This window comes from Galleria mellonella, unplaced genomic scaffold, assembly GCF_026898425.1.
Source record: "Galleria mellonella isolate WM207_F2 unplaced genomic scaffold, CSIRO_AGI_GalMel_v1 utg38, whole genome shotgun sequence".
Taxonomy (NCBI): Eukaryota; Metazoa; Arthropoda; class Insecta; order Lepidoptera; family Pyralidae; genus Galleria; species Galleria mellonella.
Genome location: NW_026442090.1, coordinates 9,444,788 through 9,464,580, shown reverse-complemented (window position 1 = coordinate 9,464,580; position 19,793 = coordinate 9,444,788). Strand labels below are relative to the sequence as shown.

At 30.5% G+C, this 19,793-nt stretch overlaps 2 protein-coding genes across 6 annotated transcripts; one reads left to right on the top strand and one right to left on the bottom strand.

Annotated features, from left to right (window-relative positions):
• The first annotated feature begins 553 nt into the window (after positions 1–553).
• Positions 554–4,372, top strand: LOC113522618 (zinc finger protein 681-like). Of its 2 annotated transcripts, none has more exons than XM_026908366.3 (2): positions 554–1,063; positions 3,705–4,372. In XM_026908366.3, exons 1-2 carry the CDS (start codon positions 690–692, stop codon positions 4,015–4,017), a joined length of 687 nt encoding a protein of 228 aa, XP_026764167.2. In that variant the 5' UTR covers positions 554–689; the 3' UTR covers positions 4,018–4,372. The 2 variants fall into 2 exon arrangements, with proteins under 2 accessions (XP_026764167.2, XP_026764166.2); XM_026908365.3 differs by having other exon boundaries at positions 556–1,063; positions 3,702–4,372.
• Positions 4,361–17,588, bottom strand: LOC113522956 (high affinity copper uptake protein 1-like). Of its 4 annotated transcripts, none has more exons than XM_052897820.1 (7): positions 17,450–17,588; positions 9,298–9,419; positions 8,911–9,021; positions 7,452–7,564; positions 6,452–6,574; positions 5,098–5,127; positions 4,361–4,764 (listed from the first exon to the last, which is right to left on the bottom strand). In XM_052897820.1, exons 2-7 carry the CDS (start codon positions 9,400–9,402, stop codon positions 4,563–4,565), a joined length of 684 nt encoding a protein of 227 aa, XP_052753780.1. In that variant the 5' UTR covers positions 9,403–9,419; positions 17,450–17,588; the 3' UTR covers positions 4,361–4,562. The 4 variants fall into 4 exon arrangements, with proteins under 4 accessions (XP_052753780.1, XP_052753779.1, XP_052753781.1 ...); XM_052897819.1 differs by having other exon boundaries at positions 17,334–17,490; XM_052897821.1 differs by having other exon boundaries at positions 17,276–17,478.
• Positions 17,589–19,793: the final 2,205 nt, after the last annotated feature.

The following is a 19,793-nucleotide window of genomic DNA, read 5'->3' as shown; positions in this document are numbered from 1 at the left end:
TGAGACCCATTACAGCATCTCATCATTCTTCATCAAGTATATTTATTTTAAAAGATTTAACCCGACGTTACTCATGTCTTTTTAAAAGATGATAGATCATATCGCATTGTGTCCCAGAACAACAAAACTGCAACTCTCTGTATTAACGATAAGAACGTCACTGTGAGTCTTGACCGCTCGAAGCCTGCTCATTTAGAACTGGGTACTACTGATTATGACCTTCCTCTTCATGCGGTCAATCTTCACGCCTCACTTCTCTACAGCCCGCTTTTGTACTTCCTGCACCGGCCTCGCTTACTTGGCCTTTCACCAGATTGGGAAGAAAGGTTCGTTTTAGGGACAGACTTGGCCTGTGACCCTTACTTTCTCTTGGGAAGGCGTCTTACTAGTATTGTAGGCGTTCATAGGCTACGGTAACCGCTTACCATCAGGTGCGCTGTATGCTTGATTACCACTTCAGTGGTATAAAAAAAAACATAAATCTTGTTCGAAATAAATATTTATTTGTATTGAAAACTTTTCATCACACAAAATGATATAGATAATATGTGCTCTTTGGTTTCTCTAATCTGTGGTTCGAAATATCTTCAGTGAAATATGGAATAATATTTAAAAAAAGAAATATCTTTTATCATTGCAGGTTAATCGCAAAAATTTATATAGAGAGAAAACTTAATATATCAATAATCATGGATGAAAAAAAAGAGTTGTTATCAAACACTAAAAATAATGGCACAAAATCAAAATATGCGTGTAATTTAAGTGGAAGGCCAACAAATGAAAAAATAATAAAATTTAGTCCACAACCCCAATCTATAATATCACAACTACTAAATAAAATTAAACATGATAAAAGCAATATTAGTGAAGTTGTGTATAATAAAAAACATAAAAACGAATTACTTGAATTCTCAGAGGCTTATGACTGTGAAGAGATGAAGTGTACAAAAATTAAAAAAAGAAGATTAAGTAACTGTTTTATAGAAATAACACCGAAAAAAGATAGTGCGACTTTTATTAATTACACAAAAAATGTTACTGAAAAAATTACTCACACACACAGGTATGTCACTGAAATCTACAAAATATGTATCAATATTATTAAAACTGGAACCTTATACTCTGCCGACTATTATACTAATTATTCATGTACAGGGTAGCGAGGGTAAACTATATAATTGTAATATGTTATATAAAAATCAATTACTAAAACAACTTTATTTTCTATGAACCTACAAATATTATAGGGACTACAAATCAGTTGTAAAATCAAAATTTTAATATTATGTTCAGCATTTTCAGAGGCTTTCATCTGATACTCCAAATAAATATTTTACACTCAGAGGATATTATTTTACTTTTTTATATCTATATATTAGGCATATGCTACAAAGTACTTGTATGTATTTCCTCTATGCAAACTTTGACTAAATATAGATTTTATGATAAATCCTATAACAGACTTTTATATCCCTTATCAGAATATCGGCATTTATCTAAGAAATAATCATTAGGTATTTAAAATTTTTTTTAGAGACTGTTAGGCTCAATTATTTGTTACATTAATTTGATTACTTACTGTCTTTATGTGCCAGGTTTATAATATAAAATTAATAACTGACACATATAAAAAAAAATAATAAAATGACAACATTTATCTGTGTAACTATACAAAAAAAGTTTAATAATTATTTAATATAATATTTATAGCCACTTTTTTGCCTGCAGCTTTATATGTGCAGATTTCAGAAATAAGAAAATAGATGTAACATACCACTTCTAGACAACAAAATTAGAGTGTGATGATGATTAATTGTATGAAATTGACTTGATGTATAATTTTGAACTGTCTGTGTAACTACATATGTTTGTAAGCCATACAGGCTAAACATGTCGAACGAGATTGTATTGTTAACATCTGCATGTATTTATAAGCATTTTACAAATAAGTAATCTTGAATCCTGAAAAAAAAAAAACATAATAAAACACACACCAGTTTTTAGATCTTCAGAAATACAACAGTGAAAACCATATTCAACTTGGTGCTGTAGTTTTTAGATGATGCTAATGCAAACATATGGGGGGAAAGGGATTGTTAACAATGGAGTTTGACAGCCCCATTGCTAGCAATATGCCTTATTAGGTTGATCTCCATGTGGTTCCCCCTGGAAACCATCATGAACAATTCTTGTTGAATGTGTTACAATGGACTAATTAACCTACTTTATCCTCACCTATCATTCTTCACTGGTGCCCCACATGTAGGCATTTTCATAAAATTCCAATTTTGACTTTAGCTTTATTAATCAGTTTCAAACATCATTAAACTAAAATACATAGAAACTCAAATCTGCGAGTTAAATGGCAGCATGGGTCAGCACCTTATGTGTTCTATAGTTCAAATTCAAATTCAAATTCAAATTCAAAAATCATTTATTCATGTAGGGCTACCATTCCATTATCATCCATTAAAAAAATACAAACATACAAAGCCAGTTTATTTACAATGTATATGTCTAACATTAAATGAAAATTCAGTGCATGAACAACTATTGAATTTATTTAAGGGTAATTCAATCTTATTGTAAATTTTTATACCTATTCCCATAAAAGACCTATTAACTTTTTCTAATCTCTATTCATGTTTTTGATATATAAATTGAGAAGCCAATCTCTCTTAGATGCTCGACTATGAAAGTGATCTTTAGTCATTATATGTTAGGAATATTTACGATTTTATATTCATATTACATGGAATAGAGAAGTACATAGGATGCTTTTTATCCCAGTCATTAAACATATTCCAGATCATATGGATAATGAAGCTATAAGCAAAAGTTAATACAAAACAATATTGTTTATTTTGTCAAAAACTCACTTAAACTTGAAAAACTGTGATATATAAAGCATAAAAATATTATATTCCTACACTAGAGTACTGAAGCGTACCACCTCACATGTAGGCATTTTCATAAAATTCCAATTTTGACTTTAGCTTTATTAATCAGTTTCAAACATCATTAAACTAAAATACATAGAAACTCAAATCTGCGAGTTAAATGTCAGCGTGGGTCAGCACCTTATGTGTTCTATAGTTAATGGTATAAATACTGAGAATAAACTATCCATACCCTATAATCTCGGGGGGAAAGGGATTGTTAGTGATGGAGACTGAGACTCCCATTGCTAGTAATATACCCAACCAGGTCTACCTCCTCGCGGTTAGACTTATAAATACATTTGATTTTACACTAGTTGAAAATGTTTTTGTTTTAAATTCACTGCTAGCTTCATGGTTAAATTAAATGTTCACATACAATGTCCGGGTCATATTGATACTATGACACTAGATATTTTATGTTCAATTTTATTTTTAAAACGTGCCAAATTCCCTGGAAACTATCATGGTTAATTCCTGATGAATTCATCATGATGGGCCAACTGGACCTGTTTTCATTCTCATCGATCACCCTTCACTGGTGCTCCGCCAATATACGTATCCCATTAGCGCAGGCCATACCATTTTCACTCATCAAAAAAAAAACCCTATAATCTCACTGTCTTTATTACCTGTCAAACAAAATACACCTGTGTGAACACAAATGCTTGGTTAAAATATGAAGGAGATATGATATCTAGCTACTGTATAAATTTTTGTTTTTACTATATTAATACACATAACTATGTTTTCTATTTTCAGCAGTAATAAAAAGGAACTTATGAAACACGTAATAAAACATGACAAAGAGTTTTCCTGTGATTATCCCGGTTGTTCATATATATGCAAATTGTCATCAAATCTTATAAAACATAAACGGATACATACATCAGAAAAACCTTATTTATGTGATCAGTGTTCATTTAGGTCAAACTTTGTCAATTCATTAAAAGTTCATAAAAGAATACACACATCAGAGAGACCATATGCCTGCAACTACTGTGATTATAGATGTAATAGTAGTTCCAATTTAAAAAAACATTATAGGCATAAACATTGGTCTATACTACCAGATTAATTGTACCTGTGTACTATTTTACTCCTTTTTAATAGTTTCTAATATATGGAACTATGAAATTAAAAGAAACCATTTTTTATAATACAGTATAATGGTATAAACATCAACATTGCAGCTATGTGGTACTTTAAAAAAAATTACACTATAAGAAAGTAATGTCTTTATGTAGAACAATTTTTTTTTTTTTTTAATCTGGATCGGGACACGGATTGCAAATTTAGTAGGCCTTTCAAGATGTAAACATCAGACAATATATTTACCTTATAAAGGATTCAAAATAAAATTATTTATACAACTGGAAGGCATCTAATTATCAATCTGTTGAATGTGAAATAAAGGCATGTTTATCTTTCAATGCTTTATTATTAACCTAAATACACATGTATATTATCCTAAAAAGTATATAACTGGTATAAACATTTTGCCCAAAAGTACTTAATACAAATGATGTTCACTTATGATATTACACCGTAATATTTGCAACCATTTTGAGCGAGGTTATAAGATTTTTAGCTAGTTTGCTAACATACGGTCATAAGTATATATCAGTGACAGTGTTCTGTAAAGTCTACCACAACGGATTCCCGCCAACCGAATAGGAAATATCCAGTCGCCGATCCAAGTACGACAGCTGCACACAGCCATGTGTTGTATGTCATAAACACTAACATCAACATATAGCTAACTAAAACTTGTACACCGTGAAGTACAGTTTGCCACGCGTGTGTGGAACTCAGCATGGTGGGTCTGCAATTTTAAACATTAAGTAAATAAATAGGTATAAAAGAATAAAAAAACTTTTCAGTAGAAAGACGTGACGTGCGAGGTCAATAATAAGATCAAGGACCTATAATAAAAAGTATTTCTAAATATTACTGGGCATTGTAAATGAACAATTAGTTGTGATTACTAAATATCAATAATGTATGCTTGAATATTTGTTACTCAATCACACTTTACACAATGACTGAATGAAATTCAGTAAGTACATTACATGGTACTTTTTATACAACTTCATGTGGGTAATGGCGCGGCAATACAATTAGTAATTTAATATAAAAAATATTAAGAGATACTTACACATTTCTCTCTAGTAGATGAGGCACAGGCCTTGAAATAAAAGAATATATTATTTAAAATAGTAAATTATATTATATATCTATTTAATACATATTTGAAACATATCACAATGATAAAAGGACACCGGGGTCAATTTTGCTAGATTCGTTTTCTAATTTGGATGACATGTGACGTTAGATCTCCAGGGTTCTGGATTTTGGCACCAAATGTTCATTAAGAAATAGTTGTTTGGAGAGTAGAATAGGTAGTTCTTCGCAAATGATAATGGAATGGTAATCCCGCCTGCGCTACCTGTATACACTAGAGGGTCACCAGTGAGTGGTGATAGATGAAGATGAAACTAGGTCATCCTATTGCGACGGGTTCAACAAGAATTAATCATGATGGTTACCAGGGGTAACCGCGTAGAGGTCGACCTAACAGGGTATATTGCTAGGAAAGAAGATTAACATCCCCATTACTAACAATACTTTTCTTCCCTATAGAAGGCAATAGTAGGTGTAGTATAAATTAATTAAAACATTTAAAGGAAGGGGACTATGTAGGTCTAACTTTTGCATTTCCTATGGGGCGATAACACCCACAGACCTTGACTCTCAATGGGTCTTACGAAATAATATACCACAAACGTAGTTATAATTTAAAGACCTACTGCAGAAGTAATATAATGGTAGGTAACAGATATGGCCTAAAAATAATCTAAACGAAGTAACGTAATCTAGCCAATCACATGAAACTAATAAGCACTGAGTAATAAGTTTTTGCAGTATCTTCCCATTTATTTAAAATGGAAAACAAATTATGTAACTGTGTACAATGACTATAGACATGAACAGAATTGATATTACAGAATAAGCCCACTGTGACGTGTTTGGTACCTTTATGGTATCCCTGACTATAGTGCAATTCCTTACTAGATAAAAAAAAAATAAACAGGATATAATCTAAGTTGTAAATATTATATGTTGATTGAGTGTGACTTGGAAATACTCTTTGTGGTTAAAATAAATATGATTAGGCATTATGCAATTTCCATATGTAGATATAATTTATTGACTGTATGTAGTGTAACAATAAGTGTAATATTCGCTTATCAATGGTATAATAATAAACAGTAATACACACATGCCCCTACATAATATTTATATTCAAATCCTTCGCAGTGACTTGAAAGTGGTAAGTATATAACAGTGTTACGTTGTATATAAAATTATGTAAAGGACGTCATAGATACAGATGTAACAATATTATTGTTTATTAATGTTAAATTGCACTTATTTATTCACGCTTAAGGAACCGTGGTGATAGTAGATAGGAAAGTACACAAAAAGATAAATGTTAATGTTTACTCAACTGTATTACTTGAGGTTCATCTGCAGCGCATATATTTGCTACTCCCTTATCAGGGGGTGATACTGCACAATACTGTAATCCTGTATAAGTTTTCCATAGAAGATGTTTTCTATAATACTTGAGTCTGAAAAAAATATATTACATATAACTAACTGTATAAAACAGAAAATAAATTAAGTTAGATTCCATACGGCTTGTATGTGTATATAAAAACAGGACCGGCATTAGCCTACCTGATACTCTTGGAAAAGTTTTTAATGGCGCTCCCCCCGACTACGTAGAAATATCCTCTGGCGACGACGACAAAAAAAATCATCGAGGATCCGCGCTATTTACTTCAAAGTCGAATTTGATGCTATCTTTTATTGATTCTATGGCGCCTCCATATCCGTGCCCCTTGGATCTCAATGTCCCCTGTCACGCACCTCCCTTAAAGCTGCTAATGTATATATTGACCGGTGTCCAAATGCAAAATATTAAAAAAAAAACACAATGGGGGACATGATTTTGAGAATTTTAGTTTATATACTTGTAAGGAAATTAAATAGATTAGATACATACTTTATAATTACTACATTATGTTACAAGCGATTTTTATGCCTGTATTGTTTATTTTATTATATTATATTTATTTTATTAATATTTATATATTTATTTTATACGGTCTTTAAACAATTATCTAAGACCTCTACGTTCCTTGGAATTTCATACAATAAATAAGTTTATTTATAGTTCTTGATTCGCTCGACCGACAGATAAATCATAGACAAACTAATTTTATTTTGGGCTAGTACATATTGCTTACTAGATGAAGTATAAAATTTCGATAAATAAAATCCGTTCAGTATTTTTTTCAGACTGACAAATATCGATTACAAAGTGGTTTATTTGGTTTCTATTGCTAGTTTCTAGTTGCACACTTTTTGACCATTTAAACTTTCTTTTAGTAAAAATTATTATTACATTAAATTAAAGGTGACAACATTACAAATTTCACTTACCCTTCATAAAGCAACGCCATGATAAATATCGCAAAAAATGATCCAACGAACTCTCCTACATCTTGCACATTCCACCATGAGAAGAGAATTGTTTCGACGTAGCCACCATGGAACTAAAATATTTAAATATAATAATAAGTGACAGTATAATATTATTATGCTTTCTAACACTTTGCATAATAATCCAATACAACAATACTGTGATATGATCTTTTTTAATCGATTGTGAATTGTAAAATTAAAAAAGTAGTCTGAATAAAAATGGACAATTAATATGATTTGTAAAAAAAAAACAACTAAAGTATGATAAGTATCTTTTAGTCGTAATTATAACTCCCCTCATGCTCCTTTTAGTTGAGAAAATCTATGTCTCCATTCATTTCATGGTTATATTGGACTCCTATAGTATGTTTTATATTTATTTTATATAAAAGGAGACTGTGGTATAACACCTCCTACTATCATACAAAATTAAAAGTTTATTTTTTTTATTTATTTTATTTATTTATTTTATTTATTTAACACTTTATTGCACCAACATAACATGTAGTCTTTTTATCATCTAAGCGATCTGTCATTAATAATTTATGTCATATATTACATTAACATTATATACGATTTACATATATATATACTATTCTATGTTTTAATATTATATTGTTATTACAACAGAGACGAAAGTGCAGTGAGGTTTCACTGCACTTTCGTCTCCTCACTATAATAACAGACCACGGGTCTGTTTTCTCATTCGACGGGATCACTTTCGTATGCGATATGCGATAACGTATCTACTGAGAAATTCCATTTACCACTCGTTCTGTAGACCAGTAACATATAGCAAGGTACATGCAGAAAGTTATCTCACTACATTATTTCTATGATATTCAGTTATAAAGCTACAAAATTAAAAGTTTATGTTTCATATCCAACTTGATCTAGCTTTGATTGTATGTGCCTATATATTTGATAGTGTTACAGGATGTCAATAAATTTTAGTTGGTAAAAAATAAAAAAAAAATACCACAAATTTAATGTCCACCTACATGAGTACAGATCTTGGAGTAAGAAACTATTTAAACTACTAATTAATTTTAGTAACCAACTATAAATTATAAATAGACAGCGTTATTTTGTTTATCTGTCTGGGTCTTTTTTAAATTTAGTTTTAGCCATCGCAGTTGGTGAAAAATAAAAACAATTACCACAAATTTAATGTCCACCTACATGTATATATATATATATATATATATATATATATATATATATATATATATATATATATATATATATATATATATATATATATATATATCTGGAAAAGATCGCTCTTTGCGATAAGAACATCCATTGTTTTCTTAGTATAATATTTTCTTGTAATTATATGTATTTATATAATAAGTTTACTATTGTAATCTTATGGAGGAAACAATAGAGAGTATCTGTCTATATATATACTTACTGTCATGGACATCATAGAGTGTGACATACTACTACCATGGCCTCCGTGGCCACTAATCATAACAGGTTCGTCGTTCATGCCACCCATATCTGCACTGTTATTATATGAAATCTGCAAAAGAAGAAAAAGGATTCAGGTGTTATTCCTCTATATATAGGGTACATTACTTTCGGTTTGAAGGGTGGGATATGGTAATGAAATTATAGGACAGTATAGAGGCCCCTTGGCCCTCAGGAATGACAACGCATTATGGGCAACATAGTGCACTCTGTTATGTCCATGGTACTGTTCATGTCTATAGGTGACGGTTACCACTTGTCCGCAGATGGGCTGCCAGCTTGTTTGCCATTCCAGGTTGCATAAAAAAAGTACAAAACGTTAACTTACACTAAGGTTCATAGGTTGATGTCCCATGTGGTCGCCATTGTGGTTCATCTTGTGGTCCATATGGTGATTCATGTGATTTGCGTGGTCCATGTGCATGTGATCCATGTTGCAAATATTCTTTTCTGTAACAAACATTTATCTATTTAACTATTTTCAATCATGATTGAGTTGTAGTAGTTTTTTTTTAATCAGTACGCAGAATCAAATACGTAAGTACTTACGGAATGTATCTATGGATTTGTGACAAGTGCATATAAATACAAAGTTATTATATACGTATAATATCTAGGTACCTATTTTCTCTATTTCTATTTATCTGTCTTATTAATGTTAGCACGAAATCTTACTGCTTATGTCAGTGAAATAACTACATGCATATATGTTCAAACATTTTAATTAAGTGTAGAATGTTTTATAATCACTATAAAATTATTTATTGAATTGTGATTATACATATATGAAAACCTATACGTTCCGTTTACTTTTCGTGATCCGGAACACCAAAAAGCTTACAAAAGTTCAAATTCGTGTTGATCCCATATAAATATTATAAAGATTGAAGCTGCCAGTTTTATTAAAAAAAGAAAATTGTTCGTTACGAAAAGTGAATAATAAGTACAAAAGAGTGTATACTGCGAGTGTACCAATCGGTGTGGTTTGCCACGATTGAATTATGTTTTTTTGCAGAGTAAAATTTTTTTACAAAGTAAAATGAGACCGGATTTCAATCAACAAACGGTAAGTATATATATTCCTAAGTATTTCCTATAATCTAAGGTGTTTTATGTACCTATAAGCCTATAACTGAAACTTTTTTCTTTATATTATTTTTATTTTTCTTCGTATTATATTTATACTTTATTAATCATCTAGACATTACCAAATCATTTTATTAGAAAAAAGGAGATACATAATTATCTACAAATCCATAACGTTAAAAAATATGATATGGATATAAATAAGATATGGATGAATAGCAAAAAATATAAACAGCGCCTTAAAAATTATACAAATGACCCGACTGGAGAACTACTAACAGCACAACAATCTACATGGATGTACGATGGCTTGTATTCAACCTTGACACTAGAGTGACCTGCTCCTCAAAATGCTAATTTTTACACAAGATACTATCTGATTATGTCTGTTTTAATATCTACGAAATAGATAATAGAATATAATCACAGACTAAGGATACTTTTTTTATGGTACGGATAAATACAATATTCTTAGACATATAATTTATTAATGCCAGTATCAGATTAAAAAAAAACCAAATTGAATTTACTACTCTGTTTACTAAAGCAAAAAAATTGTTTAATAACATTATCGTGCACAACCAAAAACAAGCATGCCGAGCTAAACCACGTTCCCAAAACATAAATTGTAACTAGGGTCCAAAGTTTCATTGCGAAGTTTTTTGAAAGTTAATAATTAGTCTTGTTTGTTTAAATTTTCTTATCAATTTTATGTACTTACAGTCTGACAGTACTTTAGGTTTGGTTGGAAATTTGGGATTTCTGTTTCAGCAGGAAATTGGCCGAAAATACGACCGAAATAGAAATTACGTTCGTAAACTTCTGTTTATGCTACTTCGTCTCAACTAGATTTTTAATAACTTTCTCTGTCATGACATGAAAATCTTATTCTTGTGGCTTCAGATTCACCATTTACAAAGAAACAGATGCAGGTTGTACACCACTTTGTAACAATTATCAAAATTATCGTCAGCCGTTGCTACCGTATTTAATTCGTTTTGTCAAACTTTACAGAGTAACAACAATGACTTTATTTAATCAGTATTCTAAATTGCTAAAAATCTTCGTCTGCATTTAAATTCGATATTTTAATCTAATAATTTGTAATAAATGTAATAATAAGTCGCTTATGAGGGAAGGCCTATGTACAGCAGGTAACAGTAGACGGCTGATATGATGATGATGTAATAATAACTAAAGATTGTGCCCCACAAAAAAACCGGCTTCCATTGTGACGAAACCAGTCATTTTGATCTAAAAACTAAACTCCTAAATTGATTTTGATAAAATGTCTATGGAACCAATCTGTAAGTATATCCTTCTATATAAACAAAAATCAAATCAACACAACAACAACAAACGTACAAACAAAACGAATTGAGATCCTTTTTGAAGTTGGTTGAAAATTAGTAGAAGGGATGAAACTAATCGATTTAGATTGTTTTTTTTCTGTAAATTGTTATTTGATTCTGAAGCTTCATTTGCTTATAAGTTATTTGTAGTAAATTTTGCTCAAATATTGTATATTTGAAATGATAGTGCTAAATCAAATACCATTTTACGCAAAACTTTAAAGCCGCGTTATATAATATAATAAATTTATTGTTATTAGAAACATCCTTAATGATAATGAAATATTGCTAAATTGGTCTTTTCCGTTCCTAACCGATTTCAAAAAAGGAAGAGGTTCTATGGTCCACTGTACATTTTTTTACATTTAAAAAAAACGGCTTCCCTTTCAATTGGAGAAGAAAACATTTTTTCGAGCAACAAAGCTTATAATGACTCTTTATAAAATAACATCCATTAGTAGTATATGTTTACAAATTAAAAGTAACAGAAATTTTAAAATTGTACAAAAGAATGGATCAAGTTCGCAATTTATTTTCGAGGCAGTCCAAAGAAAATTTTTATGACGGCGAAATTGGAATAGAAACTGAAATTCGGTATTCTAGTTTCGACGTAACACTTATACTTCGATCGAACACAATATATTAGTAGTTAGCTACAATTAAAATATTTCATTCAAAAAATTTAATATACACTAGTGTAAAAATATCTCCCAAAAATAAACCATTATTTGTATGTAAGTATTAGAGCTCACTCTGTCTCTTGTTCTTTATATATTTCTTATTTAAATAAAATTTAAATTGGCCATTGACGTAATACAAATTGACATAATTAAAAAATGTTCTACTTATGTTCTTAATTAAAATTGTTTTAGTGTAAGCACATAAAAATTATAATACTTACAACAATTAAACAAGTACTTTTCAGAGTTATAGAGACCCACAGTTCAAACGAACTAAATGCCACATATACATACACACAAACTTGCTGTAGAAATGCTACTTCAATAATAAATTTCGTACTTTAAATAGAAAGGCAAACCTTATTGTTTTAGTGCATACTATCTATTAATATAATTGTTACGTAACATGTATGTAGAAATTAATTAATATGCTTCGAACTATAATAACTTTAATAACAATTACTGCTAATAACCAACCAATAGGCAAGTGGCTGCAGTACGTACAACCGCGCCATACACACTTACAAAGTGAACTGAATGCCCTCGATTATAACCAACTTATTTTACAACCACTATCACTCTTTTGTGGCAAAAGTGTAACTGCAAAAGTTCAAATGTAACTTTCGAAAGTTACACTTTTTGGTTCCGCCCGTGCCGAAGAAACAAAAAGAATCGTAAATTTAAGAATTTTGCTACTCAATTTTGCTTTTCAATATTGATAATTAAAACCATTCATTACTATAAATTGTTCTGAAAAAATATACGTATATATAAATATAAAAAATATATGTATTTATCCTGACTGTTCATTCATCAACGCAGTCTATATCATAGGAGGTTAAAAACTTGAAATTTTGACAATTGATGAATTTTATTATACAAATGCACATTAATACACTGCTCTACCCGCTGACATTGATGCTCCTTTCCACTTTGGGTTTGCTGGAAGGGAATTCTTTTAGAGTTAAGCTCGCCTTTGTATATTTGATTACATCTGACATATTTTTATAAATAATTGATGTGTACAATAAATAAATAAAAATATTTTTTGTAAATTTCATCCTACAAGGGTAAAATAAAGCATGAATGGTTGTTTGGAAACTTGTAATTTTCAAAGTTAGAAGCATGAAACTTCATACACAAGTTTCTGGTTAGAAATATTTCGAATTATATATTACTTAAATTATATTTCAAAAACGCCATATAGATATAATTTCAGCGTTTTTTAAAGTCTGTCTCCTAAGAGAGTGAAATAGGAGTTGAAAGTTTATATGGAGAATCCGTCATTTTTTAAGTAAGAAGAATCAAATTTAATATTAAATCTTAGCAAAAATATATAGGAATTCCGTCGTTATTGGAAATTCAATCTCGTATGAGAAATATAGGGTAAAAAAATAAGTATAAACTGAAAAAAAGTCTGATTTGCTTAAAGTTTATTATTTGTGTTTCTCGATTGAACTGATAAACATATACCTATATCAAAATTATTGGAAATTTCACTCTTTAGACGAGAAAAGGTGTGAGAATTTTTTATTTGCATTTTAAAGGAGTATCACGTCTTTTAGGTGCAAATAATGAAATTCAAATTACAAAATATCTCAATATTATATTATTCCCTTAGGGAAGTGCAAGAAGTAGGTACGTTTTCTTTATACAAACTTCGCTACTATTATGAAGTGCGATTCTTTGGCGGATCATCGAAGATAAAAATCTGTATAAACACCTAGGTATATAAAGTGTGATATAAAAAAATAAAAACGCCGTAATATACTTTTTTGTGACCAGGATGAAACTTCATGCTTCTTGCTTTGAAAGTTACAGACGTCCATACAAACATTTGTCCTTTACATATACTTTAAAATAAATAAACGGCGCGAGCGAAGCCGTGGGCAAGTAATAAATAATTCGCGTATTAATTCTACTTTTTTTATAAAAAAAATAGAGGAGATTTTCAAGTGACTGTATTTTTCGATTTACGCAATATTGTTTTTTTTTTTTTTTAATAAATTTTTGGACTAGACTAAAAACGTTAGACGTCAAAGTTAGCAATGGAAACTTAATTTGTCCAGGCTATTACTATCATTACCGCAATGTATAAAACGCAAGAATGACCACTGCGAAATTGTAATGTTCTAAACCCAAGTTACACCTAGAAAGGATCAATTCTATACGAAAATAATGGTAAATAACTGCACCATAGGAGATAGTCGTGAAGTTAAGGAAAAGGGAGATGAGATAAGGGAGAATAGGTGGTTATGCATATTTTTAGCTTTGTAAGGTTTTATTATAACATTACAAAATAGGTTTTCCAAGGTAATTTGAGGCCATGAATAAACTTGTAGGTACAATTTTTTCTTCGGACTACTCCACTGCTGTTGATCGAAGATGGCGTTTCACTAAATGCGTGCATAAGAAAGTGCAGAGGACACTCAAAGCTCGCAAGAGGGGATCGACAGAAGGTTGACGTGTATCGAAAGATTATGACGTACGCCCAAGGGCACCTGAGCGTCTCAAACCTCGACCAAGGGCGCTGTAAGGGCGGCAGGCCCATTGTAATCGAGAATAGATTAATATTTGCACTCTACATTACTTCACCATACCTATTCTTTGGAAGTCGTTTCGAAAACCTTCGAGATGAAGAAGGGGATTATTAGTAAACAGTTTGAATCTTCTCCCGAAAAATACACGGGGAAATAATTACTATAAGCATACTATAGTAATAATTCCCAGTGTATTTTTCACAATGTTAGGTTAATTTAATCTAATTTCATTCTCATCTATCATCCTTCACTGGTACCCCACCAAAAAAAAAAGATGTACGGACATTGTTAAACGGTGGAAATTCCGTGTGTCCATACTTCTGATAACGATTTTTTTTTTAAAAGAGGAACAAACGAGCAAGCGGCTCACCTGATGATAAGTGATTACCACCGCCCATGATCATCCACAACACCAACGGCATTGCAGGTGTGCTGCCGGCCTTTTAAAAAGGAATATGCTCTTTTCTTAAAGGTTATGTTGTCGTATCGGTTCGGAAATACTGCTGCTGGAAGTTGATTTCAAAGAGTGGTTGTGCGTGGAAGAAAGTGCTTTGAAAAACGCACGGTGGAGGACCGCCACTCGTCCAGATGGTTAAGATGAAATATTAGTTTATGGCAAATTGTACAATGGTGAAAATCAGCAACAGGTATCAATCGGAACAATTCCTCAGAGCACTCCCCATGATAAATTCAGTAGAAGATGCACAGAGATGCAACATTTCTATGCAGTTTCAGTGCGTCGAGTTGGAGAGTAAGGCGCCAATCGTCAACAATTTGAGCTGCCCGACTTCGATGATGAAGCGATTACAACATTTCAAAATGTATGTGCACATGAAGGAGTCTCACGCGCCGTACCACTTTCCACCTTATCTTGACTGGATGCTGTTAGATCCTTGTTTAAATCAGCACACACAGACTCAACAATATCTTAATATTTTATAGCGATATAAAGAGAATTTATAGTGATCTAACTTCTAGTTACAGCTAACTGTCTGTCATCTGTAGTCTATTTGTTCTTAATTCGCAAAGACAGTATGCAATCTCAAGCCAAGTGTGAATGCGCGTTCACTAACCACTCTTCAACTTGGTGTTTATTACAAACGCAAACAGACAGAAGGTTCTATCATCCAACAGTTCTTACATATATTTTTTGGTTTTGTAATTTTCGAAACATTTCATTTACAGTGAAATTGGCAGGGTACCATTGATTTTACTGGAATGGTGGTGTTACACTTGTTTTTACAAAAAAGTATTCAAACCCCTTTAGTAAAATTATACTACTTCTTATAATCTAGATCTAAAAGAGAATCAATAAATTACAGGTTCATTTCTAATCTTTCTCACATAGCAAAATTTTTGAAAAATTATGTTAACTGCTAGTTAATATTTAATTATTTACAAAAAGACAGTATCTGCCAAATGTTAAACTGTGTTCATAGACTATAATTCTGATTGGCACAGCTAGGGATTAATTCTAAGGCAGCCAGCCGGCCAGTTGATCTAAGCTTTTAATTTCAGAACACTTTTGAAAGAATAAATTAAATAACCTAGCATGGTGTCTAAGACAGTACATCAAATAGTAACACATGTACTAGTGAGAGATAATAGATGAGGATTCATCCTCACCATTGTGGCAAATTCAATATTAATAAACAACTATAGCTTTCAGGGGGAACCATGTGGAAGTCGGCCCAATTGGGCACCTTGCTTGCAATGGAGCTTTTAGACTCCATTACTAACAATCCCAGTCCTCCCAACAATCACAGTTAATTTTTAGTGCATTTATCATTCCAAAAAAAAATTTACAGCCATATGTCAATATTATCAAATTATTAGGGCTATAGCGAGGCAAGCTCTACTTCTTTAATGACATAACATTGTCACAAAAAATTAATAATACCAGCTTGCTATTTTTAACTCAAAAACATTAAAATTGAATGGCCAGGTTAAAATTTGGAAATTGATTGAAATTTTTGGAATTACATATCTACAAGTAAATTTTGTTTCATAACAAACATTTTTCAGTCTGCAAAAGGCAGTCTCAATAGTCATAAAATTAATACGAAATTAAAAATGGAATAAACACTAAGAATTGTAATAATTTTATCAATATCAGTTTATAATTTGCAACCAAATAGCATACCATAGCCATAAAAAAATATTCAGATGTAATGAGAAATTCTTTTATTTTAGTCATTTAAAAATATACTGCCCCCAAAATTGTTTTTATTATATTAATGTTTTTTCCCTGCGACTTTGTGTGATCAGAATATGTTTAATGACCAGGATAAAAAGTAACCTATGTCTTCTCCATACTAAATAATAGGTAAGAATATACCAAATTTCATAATGATTTGTGTAGCTGTTAAAGTGCTAAGGGGTAACAAAAACAAACACTTTCACAATTATATGTAATATTAGTAAGGAAGTATTGATAAATCTTTGCTTACTTAGCCTACGTGGATTAGGAGAAAAAGTATTCCTGTGTTGACTTAGAATATGTTAGATCTATGTACGAAGGAAAAAAAATTTTAGGTAATTGAGATATTGAAATAAATTGAGAAAATAATACTGGAAGTATATTATTTAAGGCATGTGGGGAATGCATCTAATTGCCGTTTATATAATTGACACTACATTTCACTTACCCACCAAAATTAATAGATAACTCTTAATTTTAAGTACTGCACTGGGATAGATACTTACAAATCTCGTATTGGGATATCATTGATATAAATTTAAATTAAATAAAAACTAATAAAACAGAGTTTAAACAATTCATAATTTGTAAAATAAATAGGTAACTACGATAAAATACGCACACAAACATACGATGAATGAAAGAGCTGTCTCCTACGAAAGTTGTAGTGATAGGATTCGAGTTGCTTTACACTCGAGTGACTCGAGTAGTTTTTATATTACTTGCACTCAAATTAAATTTTTGAAACCTTGAGTTTTGATTGACACGAGTCGACTCGAGTTGACTCGAACCACTCGAGTGGTTTATACCGAACCGAGTGAGAAATTCAAGTTGTGACAAGTTTACCCGCTGTAGCAGGAAACATTTAAAAGAGAAAATTCTTCCTGATGCTTATCATTTCATTAACTTAGCATTTCATTTATAATTTAAAACTTTTTTCGCAAACTATTACTACTAGAGAGGTTACGGAGGGACATTCTTCTATTATTTTAGCAAGTGTGCTGAAGTCGATATTTGATGAGTGGCAAATTACAGAAAAAATTGTGACAATAGTATTCGATAATGCTCCGAATATAAAGAAAGTTATTTCTAAATATTTTAGGAAAAGGAACCGCTACTGTGTAGCTCACACTTTGAACTTAGGGATTATTGACTGTAAGAAAGCTAACCCTTAATTTATGGAAATTATAAATAAATGCCAATCCATAGTCACATATTTCAAACAAAGCACCAAAGCGTTTTACAAATTTATGGAAATGCAACGTACAATGGATATGGAATGTATCAAATTAAAGCAAAACTGATAAAAAAGATCGTAAATACAAGCATTGGTCAAAAACTAAAAAAATCTTTATTAGATGCTGTTGATAAATGGTTAGGTATTAGAATCTTATAAAAGAATCAAATAAGACTACAGCTAAATCTACCTACTTGGATCAGAGATTTAAGAAAATTGGTTTTAGAGTAGAATCTAATGCTGATAGGGCAGATTTAAGTTAATATTAAAGCATGTTTGTTATTACATAAATTGTGTAAGAACATAATAAAACTGTTCATATTTGGATCTCATGAAAGTTCCTTGTTAGAATAATTTAAATTGGATTAGAACTTATTAGTAGTAGATTATAATATTCCAATTTGACTGATAGTTGATATAAGAGGTTTCTTGATTATGTAAGACAGGTTTAGTTTGAAGGAAATTCTATTTTTTACATTTTATTTATTTATTTTTTTTTTTATATGAATACACATTTTCTATGTAAAATTAATATTGTTTTATTCGTTTTAAAGTTTTGGTCACTCGAGTTTTATATTCCGAGTGACTCAAGTCAATAAAAATCACTCGAGTTTTATTTTCACTCGAGTGGCGTTCGAGTGAGAAAGTTACCAGTAACAAGTGACTGGGTGAAAAAAAAATCACTTAAGTCTCATCACTAGAAAGGTAGGTACCTGCGGGCAGACTGACAGCTTGATCTCGACGTCAGTATTTGTCATTGTGACTTTATGTACCATAAAACAGGGAGAAAAATATACTTTTTCTATTTTTAACATAAATTATCTTATTTTTCTGAATTAACATAAGGTATAAAAGGTGTTTATTATACGGTTCAAGATTAGTTTAACATGTTTAAAATATTATTTATTTATTTGAAAGAAAAATATGGAAATGTTAGTTGTTTCTATTCGCCCCGGACACGGGAATAAAAGAAACGACATACGGGGTAAATAAAGAAACTGGCCAGGGTTGTCACTATTCAAATAGCAGTAGTAGATTTTGTCATTATTTTAAATTTCATTTTTTCTATTTTGAAGAGTGAAAAATTCAAATTCTATGTCTAATCTAATATACATAAAAATACTACATGAAATAATTAACACAATTTTTTTCTCTTTTGGGTTTAGTAGTGAGTAAATTCGTAACGTAGGTAAACTTTTTCATTTTATTAAATATTGTAATTTTTTTACATAATTATTTATTACGAATATTATATATTACGAATAAATCAGTAAAAAAAAAAATTAAAATTCTAAATCGCAAATACTTGTATTTTATTGTATATATTTACATATTTAATGTTGTCAATTTTATTTTGATCAACTCCAAAAAAGGTTATATAAATTTTACTTATTTAAGTAATATTGTTAATATTATTCAATTAATCCAAAAGTCGATAATAGATTGATTTTCTGGCATATCAAGATTAAATATGATCGATCATACATAGGTAAAATCAGTATCATTTTTAACAAAATGACAATAGTCGACGAAATACTATCTGATTTATTAGTTTTTATTTTACCTAGTGACAGACAAACTAATTAATTAGACACATTTTTTTTTTGTTTCTTCGGAAAATATTGTATTTATCAAGATAAAAATAATAATGTCTACCGTTTGAGTTGATTTCAATTTTATTTGAAAACCCTGCTTACAATTTATCTATTAACCTTTTACCCGTTTCTAT